General features: G+C 48.0%; 1 protein-coding gene and 1 non-coding gene across 4 annotated transcripts in view; both read right to left on the reverse strand.

Annotated features, from left to right (window-relative positions):
* Window positions 1-463: 463 nt before the first annotated feature.
* Window positions 464-570, reverse strand: LOC120367951 (U6 spliceosomal RNA). Its single transcript, XR_005582191.1, has one exon. It is a non-coding gene; the product is annotated as a U6 spliceosomal RNA (small nuclear RNA).
* A 9,586-nt stretch (window positions 571-10,156) lies between these two features.
* The window catches only part of UBE2V1 (ubiquitin conjugating enzyme E2 V1), a 33,068-nt gene continuing 24,318 nt past the window's right edge, over window positions 10,157-18,906 (reverse strand). For all 3 annotated transcript variants that reach the window (XM_010343114.3, XM_039479767.2, XM_039479768.2), the window contains 2 exons: window positions 13,116-13,241; window positions 10,157-11,950 (listed from right to left, as the gene is read on the reverse strand). In XM_010343114.3, the coding sequence (XP_010341416.1) occupies window positions 11,804-11,950; window positions 13,116-13,241 (273 nt within the window). In that variant the 3' untranslated portion in view covers window positions 10,157-11,803. The remainder of the gene's footprint in view (window positions 11,951-13,115; window positions 13,242-18,906) is intronic.

An 18,906-nucleotide genomic window follows, 5' to 3' on the forward strand; every position in this document is an offset into this window, starting at 1 on the left:
TGGCTCACTGCAACCTCCACTTCCTGAGTTCAAGTGATTCTCCTGCCTCGGCCTTCCAAGTAGCTGGGATTCCAGGTGCGCACTACCACTCCTGGCCAATTTTTGTATTTTTAGTAGAGATGAGGTTTCTCCGTGTTGGCCAGGCTGGTCTTAAACTCCTGGCCTCAAGTGATCTTCCCACTTTGGCCTCCCAAAGTGTTGGGATTACAGGCATGAGCCACCGTGCCTGGCCTAGACACTGTTTTTATTTTATTTATTATTATTATTATTTGTGAGATGGAGTTTTGCTCTTGTCTCCCAGGCTGGAGTGCAATGGCATGATCTCGGCTCACTGCAACCTCCACCTCCTGGGTTCAAGCAATTCTCCCGCCCGAGCCTCTTGAGTAGCTGGGATTACAGGCATGCGCCACCATGCCCAGCTAATATTTTGTATTATTCTTTTTCTTTTTCATTTTTTCCTTTTTTAAATATGGAACGCTTCACGAATTTGCATGTCATCCTTGCGTAGGGGCCATGCTAATCTACTCTGTATTGTTCCAATTTTAGTATAGGTGCTGCCGAAGCTAGCACACTTTTTTTTTTGAGACGGAGTTTCGCTCTTGTTACCCAGGCTGGAGTGCAATGGCGCGATCTCGGCTCACCGCAACCTCCGCCTCCTGGGTTCAGGCAATTCTCCTGCCTCAGCCTCCTGGGCAGCTGGGATTACAGGCACGAGCCACCATGCCCAGCTAATTTTTTGTATTTTTAGTAGAGACGGGGTTTCACCACGTTGACCAGGATGGTCTCGATCTCTCGACCTCGTGATCCACCCGCCTCGGCCTCCCAAAGTGCTGGGATTACAGGCTTGAGCCACCATGCCCGGCCACTAGCACACTTTTTTATATTTTCAGTAGAGATGCGGTTTCACCATATTGGTCAGGGTGGTGTTGAACTCCTGACCTCAGGTGATCCACCTGCCTCAGCCTCCCAAAGTGCTGGGATTACAGGCGTGAGCACAGTCTATGATTATTATTTTTTGAGATGGCGTCTCGCTCTGTCACTCAGACTGGAGTGCAATGGCATGATCTTGGCTCACTGCGACCTCCACCTCCCAGGTTCAAACGATTCTCCTGCCTCAGCCGCCTGAGTAGCTGAGATTACAGGCAGGCACCACCACACCTGGCTAATTTTTGTATTTTTGGTAAAGACGGGGTTTCACCATGTTGGCCAGGCTGGTCTCAAATTCCTGACCTCAGGTGATCTGCCCGCCCCGGCCTCCCAAAGTGCTGGGATTACAGACTTGAACCACTGTGCCTGGCCTTTGACGCTGTTTTTAACACTGGGTTCATGGCAGTGAAGAAGCCAGATGAGGTGCCCCCCTGGAAGAGGGACAAAGGAATAACTACTGCAGGCCGGGCGCGGTGGCTCATGCCTGTAATCCCAGCACATTGGGAGGCCGAGGTGGGTGGATCATGAGGTCAGGAGTTCAAGACAGCCTGGCCAACACAGGGAAACCCCGTCTCTACTGAAAATACAAAAATTAGCCGGGTGTGGTGGCATGTGCCTGTAGTCCCAGCTACTCAGGAGGCTGAGGCGGGAGGATTGCTTGATCTTGAGAGGCGGAGGTTGCAGTGAGCCGAGACCACGCCATTGCACTCCAGCATGGGTGACAGAGTGAGACTGTTTCAGAAAAAAAAAGAAAGAAAGAAAAAAAGGAATAACTACCGCAATGAATGAGATGGTTAAAAGAGGACTGGGGGCAGCCACTTGACACTGGACTGGGAGGGCCTCTCTCAGGAGGAGACACCGGAGTGGTCACGGAGGGGCTGGGACGCAGCCATGGAGGGCCCCGGGGAGCAGGAAGAGCATTCTGGGAAGGGAGAAGTGCAGGTGCAAAGGTGGGGGTGGGGCGAGGCTCCGGAATCCCTCTCCTGTGTGGCCGAGCGCCCAGAGCTGTGACAGTGACGTGGGGTTCGAAGGCAGCCGTAGACTGAGACCTGGCTCTGGAAGCAGGAGTTTTCTTCCTCTTTTTCTTTTTTCTTTTGTTGCCCAGGCTGGAGCGCAGTGGCACGATCTCGGCTCACTGCAACCTCGGCCTCCCAGCTTCAAGTGATTCTCCTGCCTCAGCCTCCCAAGTAGCTGGGACTACAGGTGCCCGCCACCACACCCGGCTAATTATTGTATTTTTAGTAGAGATGGGGTTTCACCGTGTTGGCCAGGCTGGTCTCGAACTCCTGACCTCAGTGATACACCCACCTCAGCCTCCCAAAGTGCTGGGATGAAGGTGTGAGCCACGGCGCCTGGGCTGGAAGTAGTTTTCTGCTGTGTCAGCCTGGAGCACCCACTCGCTGGTGTGAGGCCTGTGCTTTCAAATCACCGCCCTGGGCTGGAGACAGCACAAACGCATGCCAAGCAGTGAAGACACGCCCTGGTCACGGGCAAGCTGTGGCCACCACGCCAGCCTGCCAGGCTTCCTTTTCAACGCCTCTTCATCCACGAGACCATGACAGGCAGAGGCCACTTTCCTGCCTTTCGAGGGAGGAACTGAAAATGTTCCCAACTGACCACAAGGGAAGCTTCCAATCTGACTGCACAAAGCCACCCACGTGCCTGTTCCACAGCAGCTGGTGAAGGTGGCCACCAGTGGGCCAGGCCCGCCAAGCCATCCCAGTCATGTGTTTCTGCTCTCAACGACAGTCTTAGACAGTGAGAACTCCTTTACGTAAGGCAGTCTTACAGGTGAGTGAGAAAAAGTAACAAAGGCCAGGTGCGGTGGCTCACGCCTGTCATCCCAGCACTTTGGGTGGCTGAGGCAGGAGGATCACTTGAGTCTAGGAGTTCAAGACCAGCCTGGGCAACATAGCGAGACCTCCATCTTTTTTTTTTTTTTTTTTTTGTAGCTCTGAGGCATTTTATTATAAAAACGTAGTACTCATATACATAAACTAATATGAACTTAAAATTCATCAGACATTTACTTCATTTTTAACTTGACCTTCTAGTAAATCTTTAGCTTCATGGATTTGGGCTGCTATATTAGGAGATCCTCCTTTGTCAGGATGAGTTAAAAGCCTAATTTGTCAATGAGAATCTCTTATTTTCCCTTTATTGGCAGTGGGCTTACACCCAGTGTTAATGCTGCTTCTCGTTTTGTCATTTTGTCCCGTTTTGTCACCTCTGCAATAGCCAGCACTGAAGGCCTGCAAATCCTGCAGCTGCAAAGGTCAGTCCGACTGCTACCACGTGCTGGCCATGGCTGCGCTGGGCCCCTTGCTTCCACCGGGAGCATGGCTCATCCCAGCACAGAGGTCGAGACCTGCACGCGTGGACCAGAGAACGTTGCACCCACGACCGCTCGCACGAACCGCCGAGCCGAGACCCCCATTTTACAAAACATAAAAAAAAACCTGAATGCTTTTCGGCTTTTGGCTAAGATCAAGTATAAAAAATAAAAAACATTAGCTGGGTGTGATGGCGCACTCTTGTAATCCCAGCTACTTAGGAAGCTGAGGTGGGAGGATCACTTGAGCCAGGAAGGTCAAGGCTACAATGAGCCGTGATCGTACACTCAGCCTGAGCGACAGAGTAAAACCCCATCTCAAATTTAAAAAGAAAAATAACAAAGATGAGCGAAGAACAGAGTTGGCTTTTTGCCACAGGGAAGGACACGCAGCCTTGTCCGTGTGAAAATCATGCAGTGCCACGTTCAGCGTGGGCAGGCATGACACGTGCGAGAAAGGGAGGGACCAGGTGGCCTGCAGCGTTGGTGGGAGAGTATGGCCACCCTTCTTTGCTGGGAACTTGAAAATGTCAAAATTTAAAATGCTGGCTGGGCGCGGTGGCTCACACCTGTAATCCTAGCACTTTGGGAGGCTGAGATGGGCAGATCATGAGGTCAGGAGTTGCAGATCATGAGGTCAGGAGTTCAAGACCAGCCTGGCCAACATGGTGAAACCCTGTCTCTACTAAAAATACAAAAATTAGCTGGGCATAGTGGTGGGCAGCTGTAATCCCAGCTACCCAAGAGGCTGAGGCAGGAGAACCACTTGAACCCAGGATGTGGAAGTTGGGGTGAGCCAGGATCATGCCATTGCATTCCAGCCTGGGTGACAGAGTGAGACTCTGTCTCAAAAAATAAAATAAAATAAAATAAAATAAAATAAAATAAAATAAAATGCCTATATCCTTGAATGGAGAAATCTGCTCCTAGAACTGTGTTCTACAGACGTACGCACACGCACACACACGCCCTGAGGCCAGCGGGCAGCAGAGCAGCGGAGACCACCTGAGACCCAGCAGCACAGGCCTGGCCACCACCGTGGTGGCCCTTCATGTCCCGAGTATGCTGCAGCGGTGCAAAACTGCGGGGCAGATCCCGGATGCTGCTCTGCAGGGCTCTGGGAAGAATATCCCGGGGAGGAGCGAAGTGGAGACCACATTCCTATTTGCGTAAAGAAGTAGGGGAAGGTGCACGAGGGGAGGGGAAAGAATTCGGAGCAGCACCGGCTGCACATGTGTGCGCTCGAATGCCACCCGTGCCTTCTCAGAGGCCCACGCACTGGGGTTTGCATTGGGAGAATGGGGTCAGGTGAGACTTTACTCTGCACTCTGCTCCCTTTCTCTTCCTTCCTTCCTTCCTTCCTTCCTTCCTCTTTTCTTTCTTTCTTTCTGTGTGTGTGTGTGTGTGTGTGTGTGTGTGTGTGTGTGTGTGTGACAGTCTTATTCTTGTTGCCCAGGCTGGAGTGCAGTGGTGTGATCTCAGTTCACTGTAGTCTCCATCTCTTGGGTTCAAGCAATTTTCCTGCCTCAGCCTCCTGAGTAGCTAGGATTACAGGTACGCACCACCACATCCAGCTAATTTTTATATTTTTAGTAGAGATGGGGTTTCTCCATGTTGGCCAGGGTGGTCTCAAACTCCTGACAGGTGGTCAGGCTGGAGTGCAATGGCTCAATCTTGGCTCATTGCAACCTCCTCCCAGGTACAAGCAAATCTCCTGTCTCAGCCTCCCAAGTAGCTTGGATTACAGGCATGTGCCACCATGCCTACCTAATTTTTTTGTATTTAGTAGAGACAGGGTTTCACCACATTAGTCAGGCTGGTCACAAACTCCTGACCTCAGGTGATCCACCTACCTCAGCCTCCTGAAGTGCTGGGATTACAGGTGTGAGCCACCATGCCCGGCCACTCTATTTCCTTTCTGTAGTTTGAAATCCTTTCTAGGATCATGTATTCACTATTTAATACAAATAAAAGTGGACTCTTCAGCTCGGAATTTCCCCTGCTAGTGTAAGGGGCAGATTCATTTCTTAGCAGGGTTTTAACCTGGTCTCCAGCCTCCACCGGCAGCATGGCTCATTGCCTGTCACAACTGACAAACCCACCCTGCCTTCCACTGACTCTAAAATGGACATCTTCACATTTCTGGAATTGGAACATCTCTTACAGTTAGAGTGTCTTACACCTACAATTGGCAGCATTTTTCTTTTTCTTTCTTTCTTTTTTTTTTTTTGATGGAGTCTTGCTCTGTAGCCCAGGCTGGAGTGCAGCAGCATAATCTTGGCTCACTGCAACCTCCACTTCCTGGGTTCAAACAATTCTCCTGCCTCAGCCTCCTGAGTATCTGGGATTATAGATGTCCACGACCACACTTGGCTAATCTTTGTATTTTTAGTAAAGTCAGGATTTCGTCATGTCGGCCAGGCTGGTCTCGAACTCCTGACCTCAAGTGATCCACCCGCCTCGGCTTCCCAAAGTGCTGGGATTACAGAGTGAGCCACTGTGCCAAGCATTTTTTTCTTGATGGTACATAAACCAATACTGCATCCTGCAGCAGGTTTGGAAGCCCAAAGTTACCTGTGGGTCTGGTTCCCATAAACACAGGTGCTGCTTCCCGGACTCTGAGCATGTCCCTGGGCAGAGCTGCCAGAACCACAGGCCTCCTAAAGGTCAAAGGGACAGCATATTGACCATCTTGGGAGGACCAGGAGCAGCTGGTGACAGAGGGTCATATATAGCAGTCTCATCAGTGGCCTGTGCTGCACCTGGCTATGAATGAGTTTATGTTCTACATGGAGTAGGAAAGGTTTGTTTGTTGTGGGTTTTTGTTTTTTCTTTGAGACAGGATCTCACTCTGTCACCCAGAATGGAGTGCAGTGGCGTTATCATGACTCACTGCAGCCTCAACCTCCTGGACTCAGGTGATCCTCCCACCTCGGCCTCCTGAGTAGCTGGAACTACAGGTATTCGCCACCATGCCTGGCAAATTTTTAAAATTGTTTTTAGAGACAGGGTTCCACCATATTGCCGTCTGGTCTCGAACTCATTGGCTCAATGGACCTGCCAGCCTCGGCCTCCCAAAATGATAACATTACAGGCAGGAGCCACTGCCCCTGGCCAACTCTGTCAATTGAAACATAAATGTGGGGAGATTTCACATAAAAATCTGCATTCATAGCTTCCTTGGAAAATAAGAAAGATCTGGCATTCACTCAGCTCATGTGCCCAGTACTTAGTAACACCTTCAAACTCACCTGTCCCCACCCACCTGCGTGACATCAGACACATGTCAGAACCCCAAAGATGTGGCCCATGCCTCATTCTCATGGTGACAGGGCAATGAGCAGCAATGAGGCAGCTCTAGCCTGAGGTCTCCCCTCTCCCAAGGTCACCTTGGCCCATGTGTGACAGCTGACTGCATCTAGCAGGTGACCTTGCGCAGGTCTCACAAGGACATCTTTGAGGTTGATCTGTTATCATCTGGAGCTCAGAGCTCTGTACAATCCACCCACCCCAGCAGCTAGTTTTCTTGCAAACTGGAAAGAATGAAGCTTTCGTAAGCTGCCTTTTTTTTGAGATGGAGTTTTGCTCTTGTTGCCCAGGCCGAAGTGCAGTAGCATGTTCCTGGGTTCAAGTGATTCTCCCACCTCAGCCTCCCGAGTAGCTGGGATTACAGGCATGCACCATCACACCTGGTTAGTTTTTTTGTTTTTTTTTTTGTTTTGTTTGTTTTTTTTTTAAGATGGGGTTTCACCATGTTGGCCAGGCTGGTCTTGAACTCCTGACCTCAGGTGATCCACCCACCTCGGCCTCCCAAAGTGCTAGGACTACAGGCGTGAGCCACTGCGCCCAGCCGTCTTTTTTTTTTTTTTTTTTTGTATTTTTAATAGAGACAGGGTTTCTCCATGTTGGTCAAGCTGGTCTTGAACTCCCAATCTTAGGTGATCCACCCGCCTTGGCCTCCCAAAGTGCTGGGATTACAGGCAGGAGCCACTGCATCTGGCCTAAGCTGCCTCTTCTTAAAGGAATTTCCTCCTGTGCCGACTAAATAAATTCCTAGTGCTGTATCTTGAACGTTGTCATGGGGCTCCTTGATGTGGGAGTGACATCAAGCAGGGGCAGGCCAAGAGAGGAAATGTGACTGTCCCCAGGCTTCCCAAGGTCCTCCTGAGGGGACGTGCAAGAGACCAAGCAGGGATCCACAGGCTGGGTGGAAAGGGGCGCAGAGGCGAGGGCTGCTCCGTTTACGTGACACCATCCACATCATTATGCCACACCACGACTAAAGGTGCGGTGCAGCCAACAGCGCTCTCACCCAAAGGGCTCGAGAACTTTCCAGTGGAGAAGCAGCCCAAGGAACTGGCCCTCGCCCCTCACCAAGACCACAGTCCATCAGAGATCCAGGGGAGCGGAGCCCCACGGTTGGCTTGCTGCTGTGGGTCAACCAGAAGGATGCTTTCTACACCCGCTGTCTCCCCTAGCTTCGCCAGGTAGCGACAGATGACTCCCCACACTCCAAGCTTCCACACAGTAAAAATTACCAGTGGACACATCCCCTCTGGTGCCTAAACCTGGCATGGGCTCGGGACTGGAGGTGTGACCCAGAGAAGCCACCTGGCAAAAGTGGTAACATCTGGTTGGGCGTGGTGGCTCACGGCACTTAGGGAGGCCGAGGCGGACAGATCACCTGAGGTCAGGAGTTCAAGACCAGCCTGGCCAACATGGAGAAACCCCGTCTCTACTAAAAATACAAAAAATTAATTTGGTGTGGTGGCTCGTGCCTATAGGTCGCAGCTACTCAGGAGGCTGAGGCAGGAAAATCTCTTGATCCTGGGAGGCGGAGGTTACAGTGAGCCAAGATCATGCCACTGCACTCCAACCTGGGTGACAGAGCAAGACTCCATGTCAAAAAAAAAAAAAAAAAAAAAAAAAAAGGCAACATCTGAACCTCCCATAAGCACTTCCTGTGTGCCCTCAATATAAGCCTAAACTCTGTCCATAAACTTCAGACCATCTGTTAACTCACCACCAAGAGCAAATGACACAAACGTGGGACACAGTGCCCACAAGATCACAGATCCAAACAGCTGTCTCAGAAGATTTGGAGTGTTAAAGTTTCACAGGCCTTATGCCAGGTCCAGCCAACCTGCTAATAAGGTAAAAAGTGCACACCCAAGGATTTCAGGCAGGATTTGTTTTCCTCTCGGGGTCACTCAGCACAGAAGACGCCACCTTTTGGATTTAACCACGAATTTGTTCTGGGATTCTCCAGCAGCATTCTGAAATTTTATTTTTTAGAGACAGGGTTTCCCTCTGTAACCCAGACTGGATGCAGTGGCACCATCATGGCTCACTGCAGCCTCGACCTTCCAGATTCAAGTGATCCTCCCACCTCAGCCTCCTAAGCAGCAGGGGCTACAGGCACGCACTACTATGCTGGCTCGTTTTTTTTGGAGTCAGGGGTTTTCCTGTGTTGCTCAGACTGGCCTCGAAACTCCTGGGCTCAAGTGAGTCTGCTGCTTCGGACTCGTAAGGTGTTAGGATTACAGGCATAGGCCACCATGTCTGACCCTGCAATGATTTTGAAACCTCTCCTGTCCTTCTCCCTTGGGAGAGCTGACTGAGGATGAAGAACACACAGCTGCCCCTGGCCTGCATGGACTTTCAGAACCGAAGGGCAGCAGTCCACTCCAGAGGACTCCAAAGACCATTGGCAGAAATCTGGGCAAGGCTTTCTGGAGCACGGCCTATTGGGAAGAACCCGGCCCTTTCCTTACAGCCGGCTCTTCTGACACCTGAGCTGGCTTCAACAGCCAGAGGGACTGGCCTGCTCCTGCCACCAAGGTGGCACTTGTGTGTAGCTGGGACCACAGCAGGAAGTTCAAGCTCTGGGTAAAAATGAGACATGTTCCCACTGCTTATGCAGTAGATGGTAGACAAATCGTTAATCATCAGATAGAAATTCTTGTTTCAAACATCAGAAATACATGTGACAATCCTATGATTATTTTTTCTCTGAAAAGACTACTAAGTCAAGCCAATAAAGTGCTTCTAATGGACATTTGATAGCCCAAGACCTCTGAAGCTACTTAAACCAAAGGAAGAGCCCTTTTTAAAACTACCATCTTGGGTCAGGCACGGTGGCTCATGCCTGTAATCCCAGCACTGTGGGAGGCCAAGGTGGGTGGAGTACCTGTGGTCAGGGGTTGGAGACCAGCCTGGCCAACACAGTGAAACCCTCATCTCTACTAAAATACACAAAATTAGCTGGATGTGGTGGAGTGCGCCTGTAATTGCAGCTACTCGGGAGGCTAAGGCAGGGGAATTGCTTGAACTCACAGGCGGAGATTGCAGTGAGCCGAGATTGCACCACTGCACTCCAGCCTGGGCGACAAGAGGGAAACTCTGTCTCAAAACAAACAACAAAAACCTACCGTCTTTAGGGCAGGGGTTGGCAAACTGTGATCTGTGGGCCAAATCTAGCCCCCCACCTGATTCTGTATGGCTTCTCGCATGAAGAATGATTTTTACAGTTGAACATTTGCAAGAAACTTGATGACAGGGAATACTAATGAATTCCAATTAAACAAACTGTTATCGACTAAAAGAACCCCAGTCCTCACATTAGTGAGCCAGTAACATTACAAATAAACTCAACTCTAGTTTGAATTTCACCAGCTAAAAATCTGGGGAAATCTGTTTTCTCTCAGCATATATAAGCACTTACATAATGTCCTGAGATTTTGCCTCTTGGGCTGCAAACCCTATGTATTTACTAATTTGGGCCCTTTTAGAAAAAGTTTGCAGACAACCCCTGCTTTAGGATGTCAACTTGAATCCCAAAGCATCTAAAACATTAAATTCTGTCCCTAATATGCCAAGAGGAAGAAGAGCACAGCCTTTTAAATATTAATGCACACTTTTTTTTTATTATATTAAAATCAGGCAATGGTCTGACAATAAAAAGGCTGCTTATGGAATACTGTTAGGTTAAACTTCACTTACAGGATGTTAAATCCTCAGAACTAAGGTTTTCCCCCGGAAAAAGATCAATGGAAACATCAATTGCTTTTCAGACTTGATAGTTGCTGCTTCAAAAGGTGGTTTTACACAAATACTAAATTAAAAAAAAAAAAAAAAAAAAAACTTTAGTACACAATGAATTGTTTTTATTTCAGTATGCATCCACATTTCAGCGTTTAGTGGTCCTGAACAGAAAGTGGAAAGACGCAGCAATTTGCCAGGAGGTCAAGCCCGCCAATTTCGGGGATCTGCTGTGCACACCGGGTTCTTTCTTAATCCCTGCTGAGGATCTTGAGAAGCAGCAGCACCAAAACCAAGGCATGCACCGGATTCAGGGTTCTTTTTGTTCCAGTTGTCAGATTCCAAACTAGACCCCCATGGATTGCAAGGATGGCCAAATGAAAGCCCTGTTTAAAACTTCTTCAATTTTTAAAAGCAAAAGCAATTACAGTAAAGTAAAACAATTCAGAGGGATCATGTGTGCTTACAAGTGTCTTCATGTGGTCTTTCTCCGAGTTCAACCACCAAGGACTCTGAGAGCTGGCAAGTCTGAGTAACCCTGGTGACTATGCTTTTCACCTTATCAAAACCTGAGCTAAAAACAATGCATCAGCTGATGACAGCAGAGGGTGGCAGGGCTGAGGACCCAATATTCATTTCCCAGGCTGGTGGCGAGTGAAAAAGTATGGTTCTGAAACTAAACAAGGGAGGTCAGAGACTCTTTCCAACCTTACCTCATGGCTTCTGGCCAAAGCAAGGAAGTGTCATGGAAGGTGTTGGGTGGTGGTGGTGCAAAAAGGAACTTCAGGAGGAGGGAAGAAAAAGCAGCACCCCTCGATAAAGGTAGGGGAGAGAAGATGTGGGGAAAGCCCTGAATTCCTCACCGAAGGCCAATCTCAGAGGGGAGCGGAGGGGTTACAATCTATGCTTCGGCCAAGGGCAGGAGTAGAGGAGGGTGGGGACAGGATGATGGCTTGGAAGGGGCATCATTTAAGACTTAAAGAAACCAGGGGTGCAGGCAAAGCACCCCACACACCCAGCAGTAGTCCCACAGGCTGCGACCTGAAACCTTCACATCTACTCTAACGAGCCCTCCAGGCTAGAGGGCTGTTGTTGCAGGGAGGGTGGGAGGCAGGAGGGTAAGGGGAGAAGGCAGAGACCCCAGGCCGTGTAATCAGCAGCAAGGTGACTGTGTGATGTGTCTTTTCACAGTTGAGTTAGATGTACCCCACCAGTTGTGATGGGAATCAATTTAAATAGACTTTCTTGATCCCAGAAGTTCAACTACGTGGACAGTGGTTACACTTGACAGGATGATTTGTTATAGCACAACTTATATATTTCAAATGGACAAAAAGTTAGTATCATTTACAGTATCTTAAGATAAATTTCCTTTGAATGGGAGCTTCCTTTCCAGTACTTTGAGGTCTACAAGACGTATCTAGAAAATTTACTACTGTGGAAAATGAAGACTGCTTAAATCGAATGGGGGGGAAGGGAAGGGCCTGTGGTTTTTCTTTTTGATTAATTGCTGTAACACTGTCCTTCAGGCGGCTGAGGGAGTTTCATATTTTCTTTAGACATCATTAGGCGCCGAAGCTCTTGCAGGACAACTTTGATGCTATATGAGTTCTGCCACTTTGCTAGCACTGATATGGCTCTTGGGTCCACCTACAACAGGGCAAACAAAAGCAAATTACTCTCAGACACTCAAACAAAATAGCTATATGCCGGGGTTAAGCTAAGGTTCAGGCTGAACCTGCTGCTAGTCATAACACCTGGCATGCAGAATACCTACCTGCATGGGTCCCTCCCTCTAGTCAGCCTGCCTTTCCCTTTTGCGCCCAGAACGCTTACTATCTGGGATAAGGAAACAGTGGTACTCGTGCTTCGTGAGAATCAACCCAGCCCTACCTGGCTCCACAACAATGGCCACTGCTGGGCTGGCTGCTGTCAGGCTCAGGGCCTGTCCTCTTCACTGCACCCAGGTCAGGGGGGACAAATGTGCACATAGGACAGTACGGAGAGCAAAGGCAAAGGGTGGCCGGGACCTGCACTCTAGTGACAAGGGCTTGCCACAGAGCCAGCGTCTCTCAGGTTAGGGCAGCATTTCCCAAAATAAGTTCCCCAAAGCATGGGTTGAGCTCTGGGCTCAGGACTTCAGGTGGAACTCAGATTCAGGATTAAACACCAAACACACTGTAACGAGGCTCATCTCTTTTCAATTTTCCAGTCTTCAGAGTATCTCAAGGACGAAGGCCTGGCTGATGTTAACATGTGGAAGACCCCTTCAACACCTGCTCTCCCCTTTGAACAGGAGAGCAGGTCTCAAAGGCTCAAAGCCTTTGGCAAACAACACACGGAGTAAAGTGGTATTAACACTGCTCTGGTCTTGTAAGATCGACTGTGCCGTTATTGCCCACTTATGACAACTGAGACAGGTTTTCCATTTATGAGAGTAAAAATAAAAAAGCAAGGCCATCAAAGGAAAAAAAAAAAATTAGGCCCAGAGGGTAAAGGTCTTGCCCGGGGCAAGACCTTTCACGTGTGCCTCAGTTTCCTCATCTCTACCTCACAGGGTGACGTGATGACTTAAAGAGCTCATATCTCAAAGCGACCAGCACAGAGCTAGCCCAGGGTAAGTGCTGTATGAGTGATCGTCAGATATAACTGGGAAACAGGACCCACCCCAAATCTGGGCTCCTATGCACAGTGATAGTTTATCATCAAATAACCAAAGAACACATGGAACCCGGCCCAGTCCAAAAGCTCCTGATGTTAAGGACAAAGCAATGTCAACCCCAAGGAACAAGTGGGGGCAGAAAAAACAACTTACCACTCCATTAGAACTATTAACTCCATTCATATTAATTTTTGTTACAAATCTTACAAAGGGGGGTGCTTCTGGGTATTTAGGTCCACATTCTATTTTAAGGCTGTATATTCGGTTTTCATAAATTGTCTGGAAAAAAAGGGTACAGAGATGTCACGCAATTACAAAGAATTCAAAAAGGTAGAGCTTGTGAAACCCCATGTATCACTGACTGTAGAACTGATACATCTCCTTCCGGCATGGAGTCTACTTGTTCTGTGGTAGGTGAGTAGTTCTATACTAGTTTATATGACTTCCAGGCCTTGGGGGAATAAAAAGAAGATGGAACATTTAAGCAAGTACCAATAAAGTTTTAAGTTAGTATTAAGTCTAATAATCAGAGGGACCCGTTTCTACGTTAATTTCTCTACCTTGCAGTCCTTCTCTGGGGAATGGTAAGAGACATTCTCTATTCTAGGAAGCCATGCTAAATGTCCACTCACCAGGATCATCAGCCAATCAAATACCACTATGTGCAAAGCACAAAACAGGCCACTGCTTTAGAGAACCTCAAAATTAAGACAAGATGAGGGAGGGGTGCAGACCCAGAGCTGCCTCCCCCTTCTCCATCACTCTGGGGTTAGGCATTGTGTAAGGGATTTCCACTGGGGTGTTCCATCCCTCCCTGCAGTATTTTTTTTTATTTTTATTTTTTTTGGTAGTCTGACCTGAGAGATTACTGGCATTCAGTGGGTGAGGTGGCATAGGGGACAGTCCTTCTTAAAAGTCTACCTGTGCGTTTGTTGAGAAACACTGAAAAATTCCAAACCCCTATGCCAATAACCTCTTCACTGTACCGTCTACCCTATGAGCAGTGAGATGTGCTCTCTTGCCCGGCTGTTCCTTCTGCTTGGAGCACCCTGCCCCACCTGAAATGCCTTGCTACCCTGAAGACCCAGCTCAAACACCACCTAGTGTCCCTAGCTTTCTGTCCCATGTGAAGTCACTTCAAAAAGGTAGAGCTTGTGAAACCCCATGTATCACTGACTGTAGAACTGATACATCTGTTCCTCTCAGGCATCAGTGCCCTCTCCTCAGTAAAGGAGTCTTGTGCTGCACAAGTAATTGCACCTGTGTAAACAGCGGCATCTAGTGGTCTTTGGGGAGAATAAATCAGAGGATGTGATTTAAACCCTTGCTTAATTGAGAAGGCATTCATAATATACCCACAGAAACTTCTTGTCCACAGGGATCCCAAACTATAACCAAACCAAAACTGTGGATTTCCACCTACCCTCAACCTGCCCTCTTCTTCCTCAGTAAGTGACATCAGCATTTACCCCGTTAGCTAAAGCAAAAACCTAGCAGGCATGCAATTCCCTTTTCCCTTACCCTCCACCACCTCACAATGGTCAGAAGGTCCCACTGCTTCTACCTCTGTAAGATACCCGGTATCACTCCACTTTCCGCCACCACTTTCCTCTTCGGAACTCCCCCAAGACTCTCTCTCTCTTGCTTCCAGCACAGCAGCCAGACTGACCTCTTAAAAACAGGAAGCTGTCTCTGTTGGCTTAACCCTCTGATGGCTCCTAGTGACCTGAAGAGGAAGCTGAAGTTTCCAGACTGACCGGGGCAGCCTCACCTCCTCTCCTTTCGCTCTTCTCCTTCCCCTGCCCGCCACTCCTCTTCAGCCTTGCCAAGTTCTCTCCACCGTGGAGCTCTCATACCAGCTGCTCCCCATCGGAAGTCCTCCCGATCCCCTCAGCCCCTCCCAACTGAGGCTCGGTCATGCATCGGACCCCCTCATTAAACACAGAAAAAAGAGGGTGGGGGCCTTGACAGGGACCCTCAACTGAATTAATACTCAAATGTTTATTGAATGTTTCTCTTCACATTTTTATATTATAAAATGAACACCTCATTGCAATTAAGGCGTTTCCTTAAAGAAAAAAAAAAAAGGAAAACAGTACAAGTAGGAAGCAAATAAGGGCATGACTCACACACAGATTTATGGAAAATGTGGTAAGAGATCCAGCCGCAGAACCTATCATAGTCTCCATCAACTACATACTCAATAAGTATCTGTTGACTGATGGATCCCAAATGGAGCAAAATCCTGCTCCCTGGTTTTGCCACACAGTTCAAGGATGAAATTTCCTACATTAAAAAGTCTCTTCTGAGGGGCATGGACTCATGGTAATTACCAAACTTAGTCTCAAAATCTTTGGTGACATATTTTGGAGGCTGGGATGCACTAAGTCATTTGCTGGCATGTTTTACAGCTTATCAGTGCTGATGAGATTTCACTGATCATTCTATCTATTAATAATAGTGTCAGGACAGGCGTGGTGGCTCATGCCTTAATTCCAGCACTTTGGGAGGCCAAGGCAGGTGGATCACTGGAGGTCAAGAGCTCAAGACCAGCTTGACCAACATTGTGAAACACTGTCTCTACTAAAAATACAAAAATTAGCTAGTGTGGTGGCACATGCCTGTAATCCCAGCTACTCAGGAGGCTGAGGCAGAACTGCTTGAACCCGGCAGGCAGAGGTTGCAGTGAGCCGAGATTGCACCACTGAACTCCAGCCTGGGCAACAGAGCAAGACTCTGTCTCAAACAAAAATTAAAAAAAAAAAAAAAATGTCAAAATGGCTAAGTAGGTAGGCAGCTTAGTAAGAGGATTCTGATTATTACATAGATTAAGTCTTAACATTACTGTTGACATTTAAAGACATCCATGGCATGACTAATTTCTTAAAAGAAGAAGAAGAAAAAAGAACTATCGAATTTCTCACCACTGATGTTCATCTGGTAATTTCACTGGAACACTGTAAAAAAAAAAGCCTCAAGTCAAGTGATCACACACACCTGAAGGGTCATTTAAAAGCCCCTAGCTAAGACCACACGTAGTGGCTCACGCCTGTAATCCCAGCACTTTGGGAGGCTGAGGCAGGTGGATAACCTGAGGTCAGGAGTTCGAGATATGCCTGGCCAACATGGTAAAACCCTGTCTCTACTCAAATACAAAAATTAGCTGGGCGTGGAAGCATGCGCCTGTAGTCCCAGCTATCAGGGAAGGCTGAGACAGGAGAATTGCTTGAACCTGGAAGGTGGAAGTTACAGTGAGCCAAGATTGTGCCACTGCACTCCAGCCTGGGGTGACAGAGTGAGACTTCATCTCAAAAAATGAGCCCCGGGCTGGGCGCGGTGGCTCAAGCCTGTAATCCCAGCATTTTGGGAGGCTAAGGCGGGTGGATCACGAGGTCGAGAGATCGAAACCATCCTGGTCAACATGGTGAAACCCCGTCTCTACTAAAAATACAAAAAACTAGCTGGGCGTGGTGGCGCGTGCCTGTAATCCCAGCTACTTAGGAGACTGAGGCAGGAGAATTGCCTGAGCCCAGGAGGCGGAGGTTGCGGTGAGCCGAGATCGCGCCATGGCACTCCAGCCTGGGTAATGAGGGCAAAACTCCGTCTCAAAAAAAAAAACAACAAAAAACGAGCCCCATGCTAGACTTAATAGAAAACAGAGTTTCTGGGTTTTTTTCCCCTTTTATTTTGTTCATGAGTGCTCCAGGGACCTGCTAAAAAGGTTTCAGCAAAGGAAATGTGCCTGAAGGAGCATTGCTGGAACATTCTGTGTCTGTGAGGAATATTGCTCTTGAGATTCATTATTTGATCATGAAACAAACACTTTCCACTTTGTTGATATGGCTCATGCTTTGTGGGGCCATTTGGCAGTGCTCATCAACATGTGAAATGGGCATGCTCAGACCAGCAGGCCCCCTTCTAGCAATTTCCTTCGGGGAGACACATACTCGTGCACAAAATGTGAAGCATTGTCTGCAATAACAAAAATAACTACAATCTAAACATCTATTTGGAAGGGACTATCTGAACATGGCATATTCATATAATCCGGAGACTTTGTATCCGTCTCAAAGGCCAGCGGACGCTCCTCAGGCACACTGACACTGGGAAGGACTGCAGAACACAGCACCAGGTACAGACAGTGCACTGCAGCATATGTAGAACCTATAAAAGCAGACATACACTTTCTTCCAATTCTGGATGTATTTGTGTGCACACAAACTATTTTGTCCATTAAGCACAGCAGGCCCAGAGCCTAGAGATTACAAACTTTTCCAGGGCCACATGTATACATATGAGATAACCCCAGTCTAATCATAAAAAAAACAAAAACAAAAAAAAAACAACCACAAATTCCAATAGACAGCCATTCTACAAAAGACCTGACCAGTACTACTCAAAACAGCCAAGGGCATCAAAAACAAGAAAAACCTGAGAAATGTCATTGCCACAAGGAGCCAGAGATATGATGACTAAGTGTAACATGGTATCCTGGGGGGATTCTGGAACAAAAAACAGACGTAAGTGAAAACTAAGAACACCTGAATAAAGTATGGATTTAAGTTAATAATAACTTTATCAATATTGGTTTATTGGTTGTGACAAATGTACCATACTAACGTAAGATGCTAGTGACAGGGAAAGCGGTGGTGGGTGTGGTACATGGGGAATTTCCTGTACTACCTTTGCAACTTTTCTATAAGCCTGTACGTTAGAAAAAAAAATTTGTTTTAAAGATGTGTGATCTAGGCTAGGCACGGTGGCTCCCGCCTATAGATTCAGCACTTTGAGAGGCCAAGACAGGAGGACTATGTGAGCCCAGGAGTTCGAGACCAGTCTGGGCAACAAAGCGAGACCTCATCTCTATAAAAAGTAAAAACAATTAGCCAGGTGCGGTGGTGCACCTGTGGTCTTGGCTACTTGGGAGGCTGAGGCAGGATTACTTGAGCCCAGGAAGTCAAGGCTGCAGTGAGCTGTGATTGTGTCACTACACACACGCAAAAAAGTAAGGGAGGTGAAAAAAGGTATAAGGTATTAATTACAAAAACAGGCAAAGAAAATTACAAAATCTAAACATACAAAAAGGAAACATTAGGTCACCCAGTCACCTGCTACTCAGTTCAAATCTTATGTAGTTACATACAAATTATGTTTAATGTACAATGTGGGTACATGCTATGTTAGAATGCAGACCACAGCTACTGCTGGGGAGAAGAGTGGGGATATGGCAGTTAGGGATAAGTCAGGAAAAAAGACTTTACACTAGATTTTATAACAGAATTTAATATAAGATATTGGTTAAACAGGCATCAGTGGACTGAGAATGTGAAAAGGGAATCTAAGCTAACACGGAAGTGATCATGAAATGAAGCAGGATGCAAACTCTCAAGGGCGGGGAACGAAGGGCTAAGCTGGAGTTTGTCACCAGGCTTGGAGGCTGAGGAGAGGTCTGCAGAGTTGACCTCGGATCTCTGAGGAGGGGGTCCTGCCTGGCTGCTGCTAGAACCTCCAAGGAGGGGAACTGGGGGGAGGTAATGAGGCTGGTTTTGTGAACGTCCCCAAAGAGCTGGAGGCTGAAACCCACTGCTGATGCCAGGGTGGTATAGACAGAACAAACAGGCAAACAGGACGCAGCAAATCCCCTTTCCCTTCCCCATGCCTTTCAGGCTCTCTCTTGTGTCCCTGACCGGTGGAACCTTAAGAGGAAGCCAGCTGACAAAGGAAAGGTGTAGCGTGCAGAGTCGCAGTCCCAGCATCCAAAGCAGAGCAGAGAGAAGCGGGCTTGGAGCTTCCTAACCAACACAAACAGGCACCTCTCTGCACAGCGGGGAGACACATTCACCCTTTGTACAGAGACTACCCCTCTTCTCAACACTCCTGGTATCCTCTGAGTGAGCACAGGGCTCATCTCTAGGCAATATTACATTTTCACTTCTCTAGTTGT

The sequence above is a fragment of the Saimiri boliviensis genome, chromosome 9, assembly GCF_048565385.1.
Source record: "Saimiri boliviensis isolate mSaiBol1 chromosome 9, mSaiBol1.pri, whole genome shotgun sequence".
Lineage (NCBI taxonomy): Eukaryota > Metazoa > Chordata > Mammalia > Primates > Cebidae > Saimiri > Saimiri boliviensis.